Source organism: Manis javanica, chromosome 7, assembly GCF_040802235.1.
Source record: "Manis javanica isolate MJ-LG chromosome 7, MJ_LKY, whole genome shotgun sequence".
Classification (NCBI taxonomy): domain Eukaryota; kingdom Metazoa; phylum Chordata; class Mammalia; order Pholidota; family Manidae; genus Manis; species Manis javanica.
The window spans coordinates 28,204,417-28,227,760 of record NC_133162.1 but is presented as its reverse complement, the minus strand read 5'-3'; the positions used below and the strand labels follow the sequence as shown (position 1 = coordinate 28,227,760).

The 23,344-nt window shown below is 45.0% G+C and overlaps 1 protein-coding gene across 1 annotated transcript in view; it reads right to left on the bottom strand.

Moving 5' to 3' along the window:
* Positions 1–299: 299 nt before the first annotated feature.
* LOC140850296 (uncharacterized) overlaps positions 300–23,344 on the bottom strand; it is a 69,048-nt gene continuing 46,003 nt past the window's right edge. Inside the window, exon 6 of the mRNA XM_073240033.1 lies at positions 300–6,998. Coding sequence (XP_073096134.1) covers positions 6,846–6,998 — 153 coding nt within the window. The 3' untranslated portion in view covers positions 300–6,845. The remainder of the gene's footprint in view (positions 6,999–23,344) is intronic.

The window sequence follows — 23,344 nt, the reverse complement described above, 5'->3', positions numbered from 1 at the left end:
TCAGTAAACTCTGGAAAGAATTGTACTTCCAGACTTATTCAGGTGGTTGGCAGATTCTAGTTCCTTAATGTTATTGAATGAAATTCCCTGTTTCCTGCTGGCTACTGGCCAAGTGTTGTTACCTTCTAGAGACCACTAGAATTCCTTGGCTTGTGGCCCCCTCCATCTTCAAAGGCAGCAAAGGCAGACCTTGCTTATGGAACAAGCAAGGGAAAAATGCATGCACATCAAACCCTTCTCATGCTTTGAATCTCTCTGCCTCATTTGTCCTTCTGCCTCATTCATCTGACCTCTTCAGCTTTTTTTTTTTGTAACCTCAAGACAATTTTAATAGATTTGTGTGTTTGTGTGTAAAACTGTTCACTTAGGTGTAAGCTACAGTTCTGATGGGATTTTGTTCATTCACCTGCTAATAACCAACTTGTATGGCTTCCCTGCTATTGCTATGAAATGCAAATACAAAAGCATTATATATATGCCCTTAAAATTGGGGATTCCCTAAGGCAGTATATACAGAGAAGACAAGTAATGATTCCACAGCATCCCACTACACTGATGGAAGACTCCTCTTTCTTTAGATTCAGTACGGCCCATAGCTTCTGGATTCCTTGCCCTTTCTCACTTTGTCTCGTTGGACAAAGGGGTCTGCAGCACCCTGGTGCAAGATCCTATCTGTCCCCACAGACAATCTTACCTTTTGAGCCCCACGTTGGGCGCCAATTGCCAGAGTCCAGCTCCAGCGGGGTTGGGGGGTGTGAAGCCCAAAAGGATGAGACAGAGTCAGTGCACGGAGAGACAGGACACAGAGTCAGATGGAGGTGGTCTCTCGACAAAATGCCAACGTCAGCTTTATTTATACCATTTTGCACAAGGATATGATTATTTTTTATTGTTCTGTTGATTAATTGGTATAGGCAGTTAATTAATAGGTACAGGCAAGCTTTTTTCCCTCTTTTTCTTTCTAATCTATTCATGGTTGGTCAAGTGTTAGACAGGTGATCTTTTTCTGTTCCTTGACCAAAACTTTTCCTAGCAACATGTACTCTATTGTGTTTCTTGTTTCTATGCAAAGCGGTTTCTGAGTAGTGCATGTGACCACAGGAGCGTGCAGTATGTAGCAGTGACTATGGAGTCTATCAACTCATGGTGAAATACAGGTCACCTACTGACACAGTTAGCTAGGATTCTTTCCCACAAAAATATTCTTAGAGGCTTTAATAAATTTATAATCAATCTAAAATCATAAACTCATATCTTCACCATACACCCCTTTATAGGGCACAGTAGGCAGCAAACTAAATTTCTCCTTCTTATTTACATTTCTCTTTCTTCTGTATGGATACCAAAATCTCCCTGACACAGAATACACAGGTCTGCATGACTCCACTACTGCAGGGACTAAACAAGTTCTTACATGGTGAACAATGCAAGGGCATTCATATCATAGAAACTGGTTCTGTTTTAACTACAAACCTTAAACTATAAACAATCAAGTCAAATATGTGTATGATTATTCATCTGATTTTTATACTTTGCATGTGAATCTCACATTTTCTCCTTTACGTTTCTAGTAAAATGCTGATGTAGGAGGTAGATGCAAGATAAAGATAGAAAGCATGATTTAGTGCTGTAAGAGGGCAAGCATAGATGGTCAGGTCTGTGCCTATAGACTAGGTATTAATCCAAGCTGGACAAGGGCAACAAAACACCCACGGGCGCAGACAATTTCTCTCAACACTGGGGGGGTGAGGTTCTAAGCCTCACCTCTGTTGGCCCCCATTTTCTCACCTGACGGCCCCCCTGCGACTGTGCCTGTCTTAGGTTGTTCCTCCCTTGAGGAATCTTACCCGTCTCTGGCTAACCAGCCGTCTTCTGGGGCCATACAGGGAGATGTAAAGCTGGTAAGTGAGAGAGAAGTAATGTTCTTTGAAAAGGTTAGTTTTTCACTTCTTTGCAGATTTATGCCCTGTGGCTTCCAGGCCCAGCACTTGTCTTGAGGTATCTTTACTTCTTGAAAAATTATGGTATTTGGTAATTTCACATATAAGGCACGAATTTTAGTAAATGGCTGTAATTAGGAAGGAAGAAGAGAAGTTGTAGAAGTAGCAAATAGAAGAAAACATGAGAAGATGGATTAAGTGTCAGACAAGGTTATTCTATTCAATATTTTCTCATAACTCTATTTCTATAAAACACCCCATCACTAGTTTCATTAGCATTGTAATAAAAAAGGGGGGGCATTCCTATTTAGTGGAGATGGGGCGGTCAATGTTTGACTAACAGTAAGTTTTGGTATTTTATGGCAAGATCGCCATCTGGCCCCTGCGTGTTATGTTCTCCTCCTTTCTGTGCTGCTTATCAAAGGTTTTTTTTAGTATTTGGCAAAAATGGAAGCAAAAGCAAAGCCAATAGTATAATGGAGAATAACAAAATCAAGGTGTGTAATAGGGGCAGTCCGCTGCAAACGCCCCTCCTTTGTGGGGGTCTTCCTCCAGCCTGAGCTTTGCTATACAGCTTGAGTAGCATGGCTCCTGGCACCCTGGAAGGGGACAGCCTCCCAAAGTGTCCTCCCTTCTGCCTCCTCACTGGCACACAAGGGACCAAAGTCTGCTCGGTGTACAATGCAGCCTTTGATAATCAGGCTGCAGCAGGAGGCCCACGGAGGGTGGGAGGGGATGCAGGGCCCTCAGGACCATAGTCCTAGCACTGTCAGGCCTCTGACAGGGAGCAGTGCTCCTCCCTGCCTCCCTGAAGATTGCTGCGTGCCTCTCAGGCTGTGGCACATTCCTTGAATTCCGGATTGAGATGCACAGTTTGGTTCCTGTGGGGGCGGCCTGGGTGGGGGAGGAGGGCACGGAGCATCAAGGCCCCTGTTCTTGCTCCCTGACTGTTGTTGCTCACACCCCCTGGCCTGCCCCTGGAAAAGTGCTCTGCCCAGCCTCTCTCTGTGAACACCTCCCTTGGCTATTCGGGTGAAGCTGGAGCTGTGGGCACAGCATCACACCTCAGCCTCAGAAGCCTCACTGAGCTGAATCCTCACTGGTGATGTGCAAACCCCAGGTCTGGCTCCAAAGTCCTGGTTGGAAGGAATCTGGGCAATTGCCTGATGGAGCCCCACATCTCACAGGTGAAAGGACGGGGACTAGGTATGGTAAGGTTGCAAGTATGCACAAAATCTAGTTGCAGAAAACAGACCTCATCTGCCTTTTGAATAGTCAGCAGAGCAGGGGAACACAAGCTGAACTTGAGATCTCCCAAAGCCTCCTGTGGAATCTAATAAATTACCCAATGTTTCCTTGGATGCTATTTTCCAAGCAGGTTCTTAGTCACAGTTCTCATTCTGTTCCAGGCCAAAATTTAATAAAGTCTTGGATGAAGGTACAGAATCACTCCTTTAACTAACATTGATTGAGCATCTACTCTGTCCTGGGCACTAGTGGTACCGTTGAGTGAAAACAGAGCCCCTGTCCTCACAGAACAGATTATCCATTGCGGACTCAGAAGTCAATCAGTATCCCACAACCGATCGTGCAGTAAGGGCTATGACAAGGAGGAAGGTACGTAGCAGAAGATCGTATAAAAGGGGAGTTTCATCAGGTGGGGAAATTAAGGAAGACCTCCTAACAGAAGTGACTCTTAAGGTACTATCTGAAAGATAAGTAAGAGTTACATAGACAGGAGGGGAAAAATTACAGAGAGAGGCACCAGCATGTCCCTCAGAGGCCCTGTGCCAGAAAGAACAGGAATTTCAAATGAAAGACCAGTGAGCAGAGGGTGCAGGGAGCTCTGAGGAGCTGTACTCATCTGCTAAAATGTAAACTCCACGAGGGCAGAGAATTTCTATTATCTTGCTCACAACTGTATCCCCACTGCCTAGAATGGTGCCTGCCACATAGTAGGTACTGAGCACACTGAATGAATGAATGCCAATGTATGAAGCCAGTGGACTATACAGGGCATATGAACAACAGAAATTGTATAGGGCTTTAGGCAGTAGGATGTTGTAAGCAGATTTCTCTATTTTTCAGTATCTAGTTTCCTGAAAGATTTTATTATGATATATATTTAATTTTGTTAAAATGCTTTTTCTGCATCTTTTGAGATAATCATTCTTCCTTTCAATTCTCTTGATATGGCAAATTACATTGATTTTCAGATGCTGAATGCATTCCCCACTTGTTCATTAGGTGTTATCTTTTTTATATATTACTGGATTTGGTTTGCTAATATTTTGCCGAGGACTTTTGTATCCATGTCCATGAGAGACATTTGGGCTGTAGATCTTTTCTTCATGTAATGTCTTTGTCTAGTTTTGGTATCAGGTTAATATGGGCCTCATAACATGAATTGGAAAATATTCCACCCCCTTCCATTTTTTGAAAAAAATTCCTCTAAAATTGGTATTAACTCCTCCTTAAGTGTTTGATAAAATTCACCAACAAACTCATATGGGCTAAGTGTTTTCTTTGTTGGAAGTTTTTAGCTACAAACAATTTTTTCAATAGTTACAGCATTCTTGGGCTATATTTCTTCTTAAGTGCACTTTGGAAGTTTGGATCTCTCAGGAATTTTTCCATTTCATTTAAGTTCTCAATTTTATGGTAAAAAGTGGTTTCATAATATTTCCTTGTTAACCTTTTCATTTTTGTAGGATCTGTAGGAAAGTCTTCTATTTCATTTCTGATATTGGCAATTGTTATCGCTGCACTCTTTTTTAATTTTTCTTGGTCAGACTAGCTAAAATTTTGTAAATTACACTTTAATTGATTTGTCTCTATTGTTTCTCTGTTTTCTACTTCATTGATTTTTGTTCATATCTTTCTTTCTTTCCTTCTGCTTCCTTTGTGTTTAACTTGCTTCCCTTTTCATAATTTCTTAAGTTGGTAATTAAGATCATTGTTGTGAGACTTCTTTCTATTTATTCTCTGTAAAAAGGTATTTATATGTACTTATGTACACATTTTTTTAGCTATAGCACACATATTTTTATATGTTGTTTTTATTCATTTAAGTCAGAATACTTTAGAACTTCCTTTATGATTCCTTCTTTGATCCATAGGTTATTTACAAGTGTAACATTTTTATTTCTATTTATTTACAGTCTTAATATTATTTAGCATATATTTCTAATTATTTAGAGTCTTTCTCTTATTAAGTTCTAGTTCAACGCTATTACGTTCAGAAAACATGCTTTGTATTATTTCAGCCATTACAAATTTGTGAAGATTAGTTTTGTGGCCTAGAATATGAATTATTTTGGTGAAGTCTCCATGTATACCTGAAGAGAATGTTTAGTTTGCTATTATTAACGAAAGTGTTCGATACATGTAAGTCAACTTGGAGTTATCTTGGTGAATGTTTCATGTGTAGTTGAAGAGAATGTGCATTTTAGTATCGTTAAGTAAAGTGTTCTACACATGCTGACTAACTCAAGTGGTTGATAGTGTTCTCAGTGTCCTTCCAGTCTTCTCAAGGAGTCATATGGTCATAAGTATATATGCACCTAATAATAGAATTTGAGAATACAAAAAGCAAACATATGTAACTGAAAAAAAAAAAAGTCCACAATTGTATTTGGAGACATTGACACTAATTGATAGGACAAGTACATGAAGAGAAGTTGCAAGAGAAAACAGTTTAAATAGAGATCTCACAATTTAGTTGGAGTAATGAGATATGCATGTGGGTAATATATCTTAAGGGAAAACATGGTGGGATTCATTGAGAGGTAAGAACAAAGTAGGATGTATTCAAACATTTAGTCATTCAACAAACATGGATTTATTACCTGCCATATGCCAGGTATTATTCTAGGTAGTGGAGATCCGTCAATGAAAAAAACAGGTGAAATGCTTGCCCGAGGGAGCTTATAGTCTAGTGAGAAGATAAAGACAGTGAAAATCACAAATAAGTAATACAGTAAGTTTTAAAATGACAAATACTATTTTTTAAAAAAAGATGTAAAGTGCCAGCATAGATGGGCTGAAATTTTTATTAAGAAGAGAGAGGAATGGTCACTGAGAAGGTGACAACTGAACAAAGATTCAAGGACCTGGGGGAGAGATGCACAGACACCCAGAAGAGCATGCCAGGGAAAGGGAAGCGCCATCACAAACACCCTGAGGGGTGTGCCGAGCATGCCAGAGGAAGGCTGGGCTGGAACACCAGATTGGTTGTACTATCAGTTCCAACATGTGTGTGTATGTGTGTGTGTCTGTGTGTGGTGGACAGGTAGGAAGGGGCTATTTCTCACACCTCCAACAAGCAATTCAGACACTAGCTACCCAGAGATGGCATCAGATTCTGTAGGTTAGGGGAATGCTATAAGACTGCTGCCCCTCCCCCCACACTTCTTCAGATGCCAGTCATAAGCCCAGGTTTCTGATCTCCAATTCCTTCCTGATGCCCTGCCCTACACGCATACAGTTTAACGGGCTTGGCTTCTATTCTTGGAAATGTACTGTTTCACAATAAGAGCACGTACCACCCCGTTCACATGTATTGTGACACCACACACACATGTACACCGTCATTCACCAACCCCGTACCAATGTCAGAAACTCTCACCAGGTGTGTCCCAGAACATACACAGACCTCCACACCCTCGATCCCACATAATCACACCACACACATACCTCAGATAAAATGTTCATTTCATGGCATTTTGTGATTTCACATATGTATATACTTCCAGGCAATGTGCCCACATAGGAATAGTCTCATCACCATCTCAACTCCTACAGACTTCACAAACTTATTCTAGTTTTTTCATGTCTGAAATTTCCTTTCCCAGGAATCCCTCAGTTACCTCCGGATACTGTTAGTATTGGGCCTCAAGAGATGACTCAACCCGAGGTCTGGGAGAAACGGGAAGCTTCCTCCCGCTCTACCAAAGACTCCTTTCCACCACACTTGGGAACAGCACGCATCGACCAGCGTGAAGAGATGAAAAGAGGTGTGGCTGTCTCATGGGATACGGCAGAAGTCTTGGAGGCCGCCTGAAAGAAGAACAGAGTAGAGGAATTTGCTTTGCCTGAAGGTGCTCCTAAAGCATCCAGCCCCTTATGGGCACAGGAACGCCTGCCTGAGAGTGAGCCCGGCCTGGAGAGCAAAGCACAGTATGGGAAGGGTCAGGTTCGCAGTGTGTGTGGGGGACGCCCAGCCCGGGAGGAGGATTCCAGGGCCGAGACGCCTGAGGGGCTAGAGGGCCTGGACAGCGGCTTCAGCTCCCAGGATTTCCATCTCATCTTCTCTTGTCTGAAGAGTTAAAATGAGGAAGAAGAGGACAAGGTGGAAGTCTTGGAGCCTGCCTCAAAGCAGACCACAGTGGAAGATTTTGCCCGAAGGGGCACCCAAAACATCCAGCCCCTTGTGTGCACAAGAATGCCTGCCTGACAGTGAGTCCAGCCTGGGTAGCAAAGCCCCGCAGAGGAAAAAGGGTCAGGCTGGCAGTGTGGGGGAGCCCCCAGCCCGGGAGGAGGGCTCCAGGGCCGAGACGCCTGAGGGGCTGGAGGGCCTGGACAGCAGCTTCAGCTCCCAGGATTTCCATCCCATCTCTTCATGTCTGAAGAGGAAGATTGAGGAAGAAAAGGACAAGGGGGAATTCTTGGAGCCTGCCTCAAAAAAAACACCAGCGTAGAAGAATTCGCTTTGCCTGAAGGGCCCCCAAAAGATCCAGCCTCTTCTGTGCACAGGAACACCTGCTTGAGAGCGAGTCCTGTGTGGAGAGCAAAGCCCCACAGTGGAAGGGTCAGGATCGCAGTGCGGGGGAGCCCCCAGCCCGGGAGGAGGGCTCCCGGGCCGAGACGCCTGAGGGGCTGCTGGGTCTGGACAGCGGCTTCAGCTCCCAGGATTTCTATCCCATCTTTTCTTGTCTGAAGAGTTAGAATGATAAAGAAGGGGACACGGCAGAAGTCTTAGAGCCTGCTTCAAAGAAGACCACAGTAGAAGAATTTGCTTTGCCTGAAGGGGCCCCCAAAACATCAAGCCCCTTTTGTGCATAGGAACGCCTGCCTGACAGCGAGTCCAGCCTGTAGAGCAAAGCCCTGCAGGGGAAGGGTCAGGCTCCCAGTGTGGGGGAGCCTCCAGCCTGGGAGGAGTGCTCCAGTGCCGAGACGCCTGAGGGGCTGGTGGGCTTTGACAGGGGCTTTAGCTCCAAGGTTTTCCATCCTGTCTTTTCTTGTCTGAAGAGTTAGAATGAGGAAGAAGAGGACAAGGCGGAAGTCTTGGACCCCGCCTCCAAGAAGACCAGAGTAGAAGAATTTGCTTTGCCTGAAGGGCCCCCCAAAACATCCAGCCCCTTCTGTGCACAGGAATGCCTGCCTGAGAGCTAGGCCTGCCTGGGGAGCAAAGCCCCGAAGGGGAAGAGTCAGGATCGCAGTGTGGGGGAGCACCCAGCCCAGGAGGAGGGCTCCAGGGCCAAGATGCCGGAGGGGCTGGGGGAACTGGACAGCTGCGTCTGCTCCCAGGAATTCCATCCCATCTTTTCTTGTCTGAAGATTCAGACTGAGGAAGAAGACAAGGTGGAAGATTTGGAGTCCGCCTCAAAGAAGACCAAAGTAGAAAAATTTGCTTCGCCTGAAGGAGCCTCCAAAACATCCAGCCCCATGTGTGCACAGGAACGGCTGTCAGACAGCCAGTCCAGCCTGGAGAGCAATGGCCCACAGGGTAAGGGTTAACATCGCAGTGTGGGGGTGCCCCCAGACCGGGAGAAGGGTTCCAGGGCCGAGACCCCTGAGGGGATGCTGGGCCTGGACAGCAGCTTTACCTCCCAGGATTTCCATCTTGTCTTTTCTTGTCTGAAGAGGAAGAATGAAGAAGAGGAGGACAAGGCGCAAGTCTAGGAGCACGCCTCCAAGAAGACAAGAGTAGAAGAATTTGCTTTTGCTGAAGACACACCAAAGACATAAAGGCCCTTGTTTGCAAAGGAACGCCTGTCTGACAGCGAGTCCAGCCTGGAGAGGAAAGACCCGCAGGGGAAGGGTCAGGCTGGCAGTGTAGGGGAGACCCCAGCCCAGGAGGAGGGCTCCAGGGCCAAGACACATGAGGGGCTGGTGGGCCTGGACAGTGGCTTCAGCTCCCAGGTTTTACATCCTGACTTTTCTTGTCTGAAGAGGAAGAATGAGGAAGAACAGGACAATGCGAAAGTCTTAGAGCCCCCCTCAAAGAAGACCAGAGTAGAAGAATTTGCTTTGCCTGAAGGTGCTCTTAAAACATCCAGCCCCTATGTGCACACGAACACCTGCCTGACAGCGAGTCCAGCCTGGAGAGGAAAGCCCCGCAGGGGAAGGGTCAGGCTTGCACTGTGGGGGAGCCCCCAGCCTGGGAGGTGGGCTCCAGGGCCAAGATGCATGAGGGTCTGGTGGTCTTGAACAGCGGATTCAGCTCCCAGGGTTTCTAGAATGCCTTTTCTTGTCTGAAGAGGAAGAATGAGGACAAAGAGGACAATCTGGCAGTGTTGGAGTCCGCCTCAAAGTAGACCACAGTAGAAGAATTTGCTTTGCCTGAAGGAGCCCCCAAAACATCCAGCCCCTTGTGTGTACAAGAACACCTCCCTGACAGCGAGTCTTGCCTGGAGAGGAAAGCCCTGCAGGGGAAGGGTCAGGCTGGCAGTGTGGGGGAGCCCCCAGCCAGGAAGGAGGGTTCCAGGGCCGAGACTCCTGAGGGGATGGAGGGCCTGGACAGCGGCTTCAGCTCCCAGGATTTCCATCTCATCTTCTCTTGTCTGAAGAGTTAGAATGAGGAAGAAGAGGACAAGGTGGAAGTCTTGGAGTCCGCCTCAAAGAAAACCAGAGTAGAAGAATTTGTTTTGCCTGAAGGAGCCCCCAAAACATCCAGCCCCTTGTGTGCACAGGAAGGCCTGCCTGACAGCGAGTCCAGCTTGGAGAGCAAAGACCCGAAGGGGAAGCATCAGCATCATCATGTGCGGGAGCCCACAGCCCGGGAGAAGGGTTCCAGGGCCGAGACCCCAGAGGGGATGCTGGGCCTGGACACCGGTTTCAGTTCCCAGCTTTTCCATCCTATCTATTCTTGTCTGAAGAGGAAGAATGAGGAAGAAGAGGCCAAAGTGGAAGTCTTGGAGCACGCCTCAAAACCAGAGTAGAAGAAATTGCTTTGAATGAAGGGCCCATTGTGTGCACAGGAATGTCTGCCTGACAGCGAGTCCAGCCTGGAGAGCAATGCCTCGCAGGGGTAGGGTCAGGCTCTCCTTGTGGGGGAGCCCCCAGCCCGGGAGGAGGGCTCCAGAGCCGAGACGCCTGAGGGGGTGTTGTGCCTGGACAGTGGCTTCAGCTCCCAGGATTTCCATCCCATCTCTTCATGCCTGAAGAGGAGGATTGAGGAAGAAAAGGACAAGGGGGAAGTCTTGAGGCCTGCCTCAAAAAAGACCAGAGTACAAGAATTTGTTTTGCCTGAAGGGTCCCCCAAAAGATCCAGCCTCTTCTGTGCACAGGAACGCCTGCCTGAGAGCGAGTCCTGCCTGGACAGCAAAGCCCCGCAGGGGAAGGGTCAGGATCACAGAGTGGGGAGCCCCCAGAACAGGAGAAGGGTTCCAGGGCCAAGATGCCTGAGGGGCTGGTGGGCCTGGACCACGGCTTCATCTCCCAGGTTTTCCATCCCATCTTTTCTTGTCTGAAGAGGAAGAATGAGGAAGAACAGGACAAGGCAGAAGTCTAGGAGCCTACCTCAAAGAAGACCAGAGAAGAAGACTTTGCTCTGGCTGAAGAGGCCCCCAAAACATCCAGCCTCATGTGCACAGGACTGCTGGCCTGACAGCTAGTCCAGCATGGAGAGCAAAGACCCACAGGGGAAGAGTCAGGCTGGCAGTGTGGGGGAGCACCCAGCCCGGGAGGAGTGCTCCAGAGCCGAGACACATGAGGGGCTGGTGGGCGTGGACAGTGGCTTCAGCTCCCAGTTTTCCACCCTGACTTTTGTTGTCTGAAGAGGAAGAATGAGAAAGAATAGGACACGTTGGAATTCTTGGAGCCCACCTGAAAGAAGACTAGAGTAGAAGAATTTGCTTTGCCGGAAGGGGCCACCAAAACATCCAGACCCTGGTGTGAACAGGAACGCCTGCCTGACACTGAGTCCAGCCTGGAAAGCAAAGCCCCACAGGTGAAGGGTCAGGCTCGCTGTGTGGGGGAGCCCACAGCGCAGGAGGAGGACGCCAGGTCCGAGACCCCTGAGGGGCTGCTCAGCCTGCACAGCAGATTCAGCTCCCAGGATTTCCATCCCATCTTTTCTTGTATGAAGAGGAAGAATGAGGAAGAACAGGACAAGGCGGATGTCTTAGAGCCCGCCTCAAAGAAGACCAGAGTAGAAGAATTTGCTTGGGCTGAGGAGCCACCAAAAACTTCCAGCCCCCTCTGTGCACAGGAATGTCTGCCTGACAGCAAGTCCAGCCTGAAGAGCAAAGCCCCGCAGGGGAAGGGTCAGGGTGGCAGTGTGGGGGGGGCCCAAGTCCGGGAGGAGGGCTCCAGGGCAGAGACGCCTGCGGGGCTGTTGTGCCTGGAAAGTGGCTTCTGGTCACAGGTTTTCCATCCCATCTTTTCTTGTCTAAAGAGTGAGAATGAGGAAGAAGAGGACAAGGTGGAAGTCTTGGAGCCCACCTCAAAGAAGACCAGAGTAGAAGAATTTGTTTTGCCTAAAGGGGCCCCCAAAACATGCAGCCTGTTTTGCACATAGGAAGGCCTGCCTGAAAGCGAGTCCAGCCTGTAGAGAAAAGCATCGCAGGGGAAGAGTCAGGCTGGCAGTGTTGGGGAGCACCTACTCTGGGAGGAGGGCTCCAGGTCTGAGACGCCTGAGGGGCTGGTGGTCCTGTACAGCGGCTTCAGCTACCAGGATTTCCATCCCATCTTTTCTTGTCTGAAGAGTTAGAATGAGGAAGAAGAGGACAAGGCGGAAGTCTGGAGCTCACGTCAAAGAAGACAAGAGTAGAAGAATTTGCTTTGCCTCATGGTGCTCCTAAAACATACAGCCTTTCTGTTCACAGGAAGGCCTGCCTGACAGTGAGTCCAGCCTGGAGAGGAAAGACCCACAGAGGAAGGGTCAGGCTGGCAGTGTAGGGGAGACCCCAGCCCGGGAGGAGGGCTCCAGGGCCGAGATGCATGAGGGGCTGGTGGGCCTGGACAGCAGTGTCAGCTCCCACGATTTCTGTAATGTCCTTTCTTGTCTGAGGAGGAAGAATGAGGAAGAAGAGGAAAATGCGAAACCCTTGGAGCCCGCCTCAAAGAAAACCAGAGTAGAGGATTTGCTTTGCCTGAAGGGTCCCTCAAAACATCCAACCCCTTGTATGCACTGGAACGCCTGCCTGACAGCAAGTCCAGCCTGTAGAGTAAAGCCCTGCAGGATGTGGAGGAGGAGGAAAAGGAGGTGGATGTGGAGGAGGATGAGGATGAGGTGGAAGATGTGGGGATGGAGGAGGAGGCGGATGTCTAGGTGGTGGCAGCTGTGGAGGAGGAGGAGGAGGCGAGGTGGAGCTGGAGCTTGAGCTGGAGGTGCATCAAGAGACTATTTAGATGCTAGACCAAAAAACACTGTGGCAGGAAGACATCCTCCTGCGAGAACGCAGACTTCTTCAGGCCCTAGAAAAGTGGTAGTGGAGGAGATTAAAGATGGCAGCATGACATATTAATGTTTGGTTTCTTTCCTTCCAGTCTTTACTCCTTGAAAAGTTTGTTACATTAATACTATCTTTCTATGCATAAATCACAAATCCCTATTATTTATCTTCACATTACATCACAGGCAGGTTTGCTCTTTTTTGACAACTTTTAAATTAAAACCATCGCTTTACATGATTTCATCCTTCAGAGCTTGCAACTTTACATCAGTTGTGTGAATGTTTGATTAATGTCTCTCCTTCCTACCTAGAATATAAATGCCATCAGAATAGGAAACAGGTCTCTTTTGTATCATTACTGTTTCCCTACCACCTAACAGGACCTGGAACATGCCATATAAAAAATAGATATTGTTGAGAGGCTGAAAAAAAAAAAGATGGTGGCATGAGAAGTGAGACAGAGGCTTCCTCCTAAAAACACATGTAATATGAAAATATCATTGATACAACTAATCCTGAGAGAGCAACAGGAAAGAGGACTGTGCCAGACGGCACACACCTGGAGAAAAGAGCAGCCCTCATGGAACAGGGTAACGTACTAGAGCCATGGCCCGGCGGGAACCGAGCCCATCCCCCACCCCAGCTCACCCGCGGGAGGAAGAGAAACAGAGCAGGGAGGGAGTGGAGGCCTGGGACTGCTGAACACCTAGCTCCCTCTGGTAGCACACACCTACACTGCATGGTGCTTTCATGATACTCTCGTGATTAGGGGATTGGGAAGCTAAGACAGGCAGAATTCCTAGAGGGACTGAGATTTCAGCCACTTGTGGAAAGCAGGGATCAATATCAGGCTGCTCTGGAACAAAAGCAAGGCAGGCAGGGTGAGAGACGTCCTAACAAGGAAGCCCTTAGCAAGAGGGCTGCTAAAGGGCCAATGACTGCACAGAGCCTACTGCTGAGGAGAAAGGATGGATAGACAAAATTGTCCAGGTGCACTCTGCCCAGCAGGTTGGGAGCTTTCACGGTCTTCAGGTGCTCCAGCTCCCTGGCTGCCTATACAGCTCCAAGGACCCTCCTCTGTGATACCACAGCGTACTGCACCTTTCTCCCAGCAAGACCAACCTGGCAAACCCTAACCTGGTGTTAGGCCAGCCAAAGGGAAGATCTGTCTACAGCAGCTACAAATGCAAAGCATAGAGGCTTATACCTCTGTGCTTGGCCCACTGGCTCAGGTAGTGGAGACAAGCATAGTGACCGGGAAGCAGGAAACACCTCTCTCCTCCTGCCAGGCACCAATACCACTCCTCTGTGACACCCAACATTGCTTTAGGACCGAGCATCTCCACAGAGTAGAGCTTCTGGACACTAGAGGGCACCATATACAAATATGAAATGCCAAAGGAACCTGGTTCAGAGGAAAATTATGAATACAACTCCTGAGAAAGACTTAAAGGACATTGACCTTAGAATCTTACAGAAAGGGAGTTCAAAATAAAAATCATTAACATGCTCATGGAGGTACTGAAAGATATTCAGTAACTCAGGAATGAATTACGGTCAGAGATCTAATCGGTGAAGAGCACAATGGAGGGTATTACAAGAAGATTAGATACAATCGAGGAGACGATTAATGGAATAGAAATTAGAGAACAGGGATACAAAGAAGCTGATGCACAGAGAGAAAAAAGGATCTCTAAGAATGATAGAATATTGAGAGAACCATGTGACCAATCCAAATGGAACAATTTTTGCATTGTAGGGGTACCAGAAGAAGAAGAGAGAGAGAAAGGGAGAGAAAGTGTTTTGAGGAGGTAATTGCTGAAAACTTCCCCAATCTGGGGAAGGCGACAGTCTCTCAGGCCATGGAGGTGCACAGATTTCCCAACACAAGGAACCCAAGGAAGACAACACCAAGACATATAGTAATTAAATGGCAAAGATCAAGTATAAGGACAGACTATTAAAAGCAGCCAGAGAGAGAAATAAGATCACATACAAAGGAAAGCCCATCAGGCTGTCATCAGACTTCTCAGCAGAAACCTTACAGGCCAGAAGGGAGTGGCATGATCTATTTAATGCAATAAAGTAGAAGGGTCTTGAACCAAGATTACTTTATCCGGCAAGATTATCATTTAAATTTGAAGGTGGGATTAAACAATTTTCAGACAAGCAAAACCTGAGAGAATTTACCTCCCACAAACCATCCCTATAGTGTATTTTGGAGGGACTGTTGTAGATGGAAGTGTTCCTAAGGTTTAATAACTTTCACCAGAGGTAATGAAACCACAGTAATGAAAGTAGAACTGCTAATTACTATGCAAATGCGAAATTAAATTAACTATCCCCCAAATCATTCAAGGGATAGATTAAGAGTACAGAATATGATACCAAATATACAAAGAATGGAGGAGTAAGAAAAAGGAGGACGAAAAAGAAGAACCTTTAGATTCTGTTTGTAATAGCATATTAAGTGAGTAAAGGAAGACTCTTAGAGAGTATGGAAGTTAACCTTGAACCTTTGGTAACCATGAATCTAAACCCTGTAATGGCAGTAAGTACATACGTATCGCGAATCACCCAAAATGTAAATGGACTGAAAGCACCAATCAAAATACATAGGGTCACTGAACGGATAAAAAAAACAAGACCCATCTATATGCCGAATATAAGAGACTCACTTTAGACCCAAACATGTACACACAATAAAAGTGAAGGGATGGAAAAAGATATTTCATGTAACTAATAGAGAGAAAAAAAAGCAGGAGCTGCAGTACTTGCATCAGACAAAATAGACTTCATAACAAAGAAAGTCACAAGAGACAAAGAAAGACATTACATAATGATAAAAGGGTCAATCCAACAAGAAGAAATAACCACTATAAGTATCTATGCACTGAACACAGGAGCATCTATATATGTGAAACAAATACTAACAGAATTAAAAGGGGAAATAGAATACAATGCATTGAATCTAGGAGACTTCAACACTCCCTCACTCTGAAGTGAGGCAGGCAGAAAATAAGTAAGGAGACACAGGCACTAAACAACACATTAGAACAGACGGACCTAACAGACATCTACAGAACTTTACACCCAAAAGCAGCAGAATACACATTCTTCTCAAGGGCACATGGAACATTTTCAAGAACAGATCATATACTAGGCCACTAACAGAGCCTCAGTAAATTCAAAAAGATTGAAATTGTACCAACCAGTTTCTCAGACCACAAAGGTATGAAACTAGAAATAAATTACGCACAGAAAAGGAAAACCCCCACAAACACATGGAAGCTTCACAACATGCTCCTAAAAAAACCAATGGATCAATGACCAAATAAAAACAGAGATCAAGCAATATATGGAGACAAATGACAACAATAATTCAACACTGCAAAATCTGTGGGATGCAGCCAAGGCCTTGCTAAGAGGAAAGTATACTGCAATACAGGCCTACCTCAGGAAAGAACAATCCAGTATGAGCAGTCTAAACTCACAATTAATGAAACTAGAAAAAGAAGAACAAATGAGGCCCAAAGTCAGTAGAAGGAGGTACATAATAAAGAATAGAGCAGAAATAAATGAAATTGAGAAGAATAAAACAATAGAAAGAATCAAGGAAACAGGAGCTGGTTCTTCGAGAAAATAAACAAACAGATAAACCCCTAGCCAGACTTCTCAAGAGAAAAAGAGAGTCTACTCACATAAACAGAATCAGAAATGAGAAATGAAAAATCGCCACAGACACCACAGAAATACAAAGAATTATTAGAGAATATGCGAACAAGCTACATAACCTAGAAGAAATGGACAACTTTCTAGCAAAATACAACCTTCCAAGGTTGACGCAGAAAGAAACAGAAAATCTGAACAGACCAAATACTAGCAATGAAATTGAACTGGTAATCAAAAACCTATCTAAGAACAAAACCTCTGCACCAAATGGCTTCACCGCTGAATTTTACCAAACATTTAGTGAAGACCTAATATCCATTCTTCTTAAGTTTTCCAAAGAGTAGAAGAAAACAGAATACTTCCAACTCATTCTATGAGGCCAGCATCACTCTAATATCAAAACCAGGAAAGACACCACAAAAAAAGAAAATTACAGACCAATACCCCTGATGAACATAGATGCAAAAATACTGAACAAAATATTAGCAAACCAAATTCAAAAATACATCAAAAAGGTCATCCATCATGATCAAGTAGGATTTATTCCAGGGATGCAACGCTGGTACAACATTTGAAAATCCACCATCATCATCCACCACATCAACAAAAAGAAGCACAAAAACCACATGATCATCTCCATAGATGCTGAAAAAGCATTTGACACAATTCAACATCCATTCATGATAAACACTCTCAACAAAACGGGTAAAGAGGGCAAGTACCTCAACATAACAAAGGCCATATATGACAAACCCACAGCCAACATTATACTTAACAGCGAGAAGCTGAAAGCTTTTCCTTTAAGATCGGGAGCAAGACAAGGATGCCCACCCTCCCTACTTCTGTTCAACATAGTGCTGGAGGTCTTGGCCATGGCGATCAGACAACACAAAGAAATAAAAGGCATCCAGATTCGAAAGGAAGAAGTTAAACTGTCCCTGTTTGCAAATGACATGATATTGTGCATTAAAAAAACTCCCAATGAATTCACTCCAAAACTACTATATCTAATATCTGAATTCAGCAAAGTTGCAGGATACAAAATGAATACGCAGAAATGTGCGGAACGCCTATACACTAACAATGAACTAGTAGAGAGAGAAATCGGGAAAACAGTTCCATTCACAGTTGCATCAAAAAGAATAAAATACCTAGGAATAAACCTAACCAAGGAAGTGAAAGACCTATACTCTGAAAACTACAAGACACTCATAAGGGAAATTAAAGAAGATACCAATAAATGGAAACACATCCCGTGCTCATGGATAGGAATAATTAATATTGTCAAAATGACCATCTACATCTACAGATTCAGTGCAATTCCTATCAAAATACCAACAACATTCTTCAACAAACTAGAGAAAATGATTCTAAAATTCATATGGAACCAGAAGAGACCCCAAATAGCCAAAGCAATCCTGAGAAGGAAGAATAAAGCTGGAGTGTTTATGCTCCCCGACTTCAAGCTCTACTACAAAGCCAAAGTAATCAAGACCATTTGGTACTGGCACAAGAACAGACCCATAGACCAATGGAGAAGACAAATAGTGAATCTGTGGCATCTTACTACACTGATGGACAGTGACTGCATTGGGGTATGGGTGAGGACTTGATAATATGCGTAAAGTAGTAACCACATTATTTTTACCTTAATAAAAAAAAAACGTAGAGGTATATGAGCAAAGGAAAAAAAATCCATCTGGAAAAAACGAGTAAGTAGAGGTTTTCTCCAGATTTCATTGAAACTGTGAATTTTCTGTCTTGCAACCATTTCTTTGATATTCCCATGTACATGATAAACGCTTCCTTAAGAAGTTACAAATGAACTTTCAATTTTTAAAAATGCTCTATTTGCCTCTCTTAGAAAGGAAGACCAACTCTGTAAAAGAACTATGAATGAGAAATAATATCTGACATGTAACGAGAGCAAACGGTCTTCCTTGTATTCTTTTTATTCTGGTTTCTACATTTAAACTTGATGCAATTTTCAAATAATATTACAAAAAGTGTTGAAGTCGAGTTGGTGGGGGGCGGGGGCAGGGTCAATAAAAAAAAAAAAAAAAGTGTTGAAGTCACAGCAACCCATCTAGACTACCCTAACCACTACCACGAATTCAAAGAATATATACACTACTAATTTTATAAATTCAAGGAACATACAGGCTATGAATTTTAGCTTTATATGAGGCAACAAAACAAAAACCTTTCCATAAAGGTCTTATAAACCTATGAACTCTATGACTGAGCCTGATTTCTTACTGCTGATGAAATTTAAGGATAAGAAAAAACAACTTCCACATATAGATCGAATAGGATTTCCCTTTTTAAATAATTAAATTAAAGCAACTACTGAGAGTTACAGAAGGAACGTATTCTACAGAGTAATGAATGTTCTGTCCTCAAACTCTTCACACCCTGCACACAGCCTTATTATATATAATGCATCCTTCCATGATAACTTGGGAAACGTGCCTACCGTTTAGTGGTTGCAAAAGGCCAAGTCCATGTGGGGGCAACACCGTGAGGGACGACCTACTGGAGGTAAAGAAGGCTGAAGCTGGCTGGATCATGGCCTGGCTCTAGAGCAACTGCTAAGTTTGAAGGAAATACATATGGCCCCTCAGGGAGGAGACAGTCAGTGGGAAGTTAGAAGCAGAATGGAGCTAACTAGAGTTCAAACCCTGTGCAGAGCCCATAGGTTTCCAGGAGACTGGAGCCTAAAACAGAAGCTGGGGAATGAAGCCTTCATGCTTGACAAAAACAGGATTCATGATAAGGGCCCTGGGATGTAAAGCCAGGGGCTTCCTCTTTCCCTGAAGGCTTTGGGGAAGCAACGGGGAAGAGAGTTTCAAGAGAGACAATGGGTTGTTAAAACACATGAGCCTGTTTCCTCTAGTGGGGAAAATTCAATAAATGTTGGTGCTGTATGGAATCACAGGTTGTTCACAAACCCACTATACACATGCACCTCCCATACAACTTACATGTGTATATAAGTTATATGGTATTGCTAAGATACGACAGTTACCATGTTCTATGGGGCAGGCATGGGTCTAGGCCTGGTTCTCTCACGTAATGCCGTATCCACACCTTTGGGGAGATATAGTGATGTGGTTCCCCTAGATACATATAGTACTTGTCTTTTGTTTAATTCATATCATTGGTTCTCAAGTTTTGATATGAAGTGCAAGATAAAAATTCAAATTGATGGTAGAGTTTGTGTTGGGTAAAAGGCTCCCCCTCCCCCCCCCCCCCCGCATCAGTGGTCTCCTCTGATGCACGTGTCAGAATGCTACAGAACCCTGTCTCACTTATATCATAATGGCCCTACTGGTGTACTTACGCACCGGCAGGCCAGTGAGTGAGTGAGTGAGTGAGTGAGGAGAGAGCCTCTCCAGTCACTTGTTGTTCTTCGATATACTGACTTGATTCTTGGCTGTCATCACTTGAACCTCTGGCAGCAGAGTTCCAGGGAGGAAGGCACCTGATTTTGGTCACTCTCTGAGGTGCTGAGCCATGAAGTGCAAACGAAAAAGGAAACACCCTGAAACCACACGTGCCCCCAAAGCTGCCAGGATGTCAGGAGGTTTGTGTCAGTGATATTCTCTGAGCACTGGGGAGCTAGAAACCATCTTCTAAAGAGAAAAGGAGTGAGGATTCCTACTTATGGGAAAGAAAGGGCAGGAAGGCGGGAGGGAGGAGAAGGTGTGGGTGCGCCGCTTGTTCTCAGGGACCAGATCATCTGAGGGCCGAGAGAAGGTTCCCGAGACCAGGTCCTTGTCTCTGTGGCTCAGGACCTGTGCTCCCCACATCGTGCCGCTCTGGGTTCCTGTACCACAGATGGAGTGACTGATTGGTATAGTATTTCCTGTAGAATGCATTTCCCTTTATTTCCTTTTTTTACAATGCTACAAGTTTTCCAATTAATACTTTTTCCAGTTAATGAAGAAAGTGTGCCTCAAAGAGGTAAATGAAAAATGAGGAAAAATATCTGACTACCTAAAATTGGAGGTGCAGGGATGAGAGTGTAAAGTCATACAGAAAATGAATTGATTTCTTAGATCATCTCAGACATTGAGACCGTTCTTTCACTGTCTTAGACTGTAGAGATATAAATGTGAGGCTCCTTTATGAAATGTTAAGAAGAAAACCAGCAGGATACACACACACACACACACACACTTGTACACACATGTACACACATGTACACACAATACCATTTAACCACAATGGTTGAATTGAGAAAGTGGCTCTTTCAAGAAAAACAGGAAACTGAAATAGTTGTGGTGACTGTGAGGTTTTAAAAAGTAAACGAGTCCTGTGAGGAAGAGCAGGTGCTCAGTAGTGGAAGGGGACAGGTCAGGACCAAAACCGAGGGTCCCAGTGGTGGCTCATGAAGAGAACGTGACATTGCCAACAATGTCTGGGATGTCAGCACACTCCAGTGGGGCCTTGGAGAGAGGCTTGGAAAGTGAGTCTGTCTTCAACTCAGCTTCAATACAAACAGTACATGTTCAGAGATATTTTTTAGTGTAAACTATAAGGCACGTAAAACACATTCACACCAATTCACACCTTACATACATATACAGCATACATAAGCCAAGGGAAGACACAGGGTAGTTTCTAAGATAATGGCTTGCTTAATATTTACCAGGTCCAATTACTTGCTTCTCAAAACTTTTTCTATCACTAATGGAGTAGATTCATTAGTTGGAGTAGAAGAGGCCTTAGTAGCTAATGCACGAAGGAATCTATTTCTTATGGAACAATTAGTGTATGTAAAGGAATAGGGCAAGTCTCCCTGCTGATAGAAACTTTTTTATCATTAACACTCAGCTTTCAAGTAGACCCCAGGTTATCAATATTCCAGAAAAGGAAAGAACACGGCAGTGCACAGAGTAGGCCTTCATGCCTATGCCTGGTTGCCACTCATTTCCCACTGCAGAAAACTTAACCACACGGTCAGAACTACCTTAGCTCTGGAGGAAGCGTGCTCGCGGCCCAGGGCCCAGACCCCCTCTGAAACTGGTGAGACGAAGATAAGTCCAGGAAAAGGGCAGGTTGGGAGAAAGGCTTTTCCTCTTTGCAGTCACTGGCGGCTCACGTTCCCCAGCCTGGCACAGACACTACTTCCCCACCTCTTCTGGAGACAGTCTTACTCACTATGGTGTGGGCTGAGAGAGAGAAGGGGCTGAGGAAGAGCCAGGCGGGGAGATGGGGCAACACGATGGCTCAGGCTCAGAACTGAGTCCCTTTCCTCAGCAGTGGCCATAAGTGACCCCTTGTCCAAGACCGGCCCAGGGTGTCCACGTCCAATCCAGAAATGTATCATGTGGGTGTGTAAGCCTCCTATGAAAGAGGATTTTAAAAGATCTGAATAGGGAGGTTAAGAGTCTTGGAGAAATACAGAAACCCATTCCCAGAAGAGGAGTCTGGGGCAAGTGTGTAAAGTCTTCCTTTGAACATCTCCAGCACGATGGCTACTGCCCAGGAATTTCCTGCAAAAATGCTGTATCTCTACACCTCTCTGTATTTATATACATATCTCTATCTTTCTGTATATCTACATCAATATACATACTAATCTAGACAGATAGGCAGGCAGGTAGACATGCAGAATTCTTTTAAAACTTGTATCCCCATGTCCTCTAATTATATAACTTCTCATGAGGAAAAAGGAGCTAATATCCGATTTTAATCACTAGTTTTGATATTTTGCATACATCTTTAGAAATACCACATACAAGATACCCAATACCACTGACATCTACACACGATTTTCATAATTGTTGTTTCCTTATATTTTGGAGCAAGTGAAGTTTCAAATGCTTAATTTCATGGGGGGGTTTCAATGCCTAACATGATTGTCCACTCAACATGTCTTTTTTGAATGGATGCAGATCCCAGAAAATGCCACATCTGTTTTTTTGTATTCATTCCTCAGAATTCGAGAACACCCCAGAGGATTCTCCTGAGCCTAAGGCACGTGTGCTGGTCCCAGGCCGCAGTGAGACACCAGGAGAAGAGTCCCCGGCCTCTGAGTGTTTCTCCTGTGTGTCCTCTCCAGGAGAGCTTCATGCTGCTGAGGATGGTAAGGGAGATCACAGAGGCTGGGCAGGATGAACAACGGAGCTGCTCAGCCCAATCCCTACTCACTTCACTTTCCCTTCAAAAACAGGAAAGGGCTTCAGGGCAGAAGAACTAAGACTGAAGCCTCTGCAGAGGGACAAACTGGGGGTGTGCTTTCAAGGATAGGACAGTTCCCCATATGAACACTGGGACAGCTGTGAGATAGTGGGCTGTGCTGACAACAGTGTGGGAATTCAATTCAACCTCTTCCCTCAGATCAGCACAAACTCACACACTCACACACACACACACACACACACACACACCCTATATTCCTTCATACCAGATACAGCCCCACTATTCCTTCCTTTCACTTTTTCTCTCATATACACATGCCTTCATTTCAGATGCGTCCTTCCCATTCTCTACGAGCGTTACACAGATACACACTTCCACCTTCCCTGCTCACGCAATCATTCTCAGACTCCGCTGTCTACAGGCTAACCCGTAAATAATGTACACCCTTTCACACAGGTAACTTGTTTTACCTCCCTCATGAGAGCTAGGTAGGAATCTCTGTTCCATTTACAAAGACACACTTTGTGAAAATCCAGTCACTCATGATCTATAGTGGCACAACCAATATTACCACACATTTAAAATTTTCAAAGGAAAACCATATTATGTTACCCACGTAAAAAGAGGCTATCTGGAATCACTGAAGACATTACATAGCAGACTCTTATTGTTTTATTTAATGGATGGATAAACACACAAACACCAAGCACAGACCACATCTATCATTTTTATTTAATTTTTCCACAAAAGCAGCTCTACAGCATGGACACAGGACAGTGGCCTGCACCCAAGGCCAGAAAACAACGGAAGCTGCTGCTGCTTCAGAGTGCCTCTGCTGCGTCCCTTGTGAGGACAACCTTGCTGGCACTCGTAAGAAGGGACTATTGAAGGGGATGCAAAGGACAGTGGGGATCTAGGCAGGGCACAGAGATGAGCTGAGTGATTCTGCTCATCAGTCAGCAC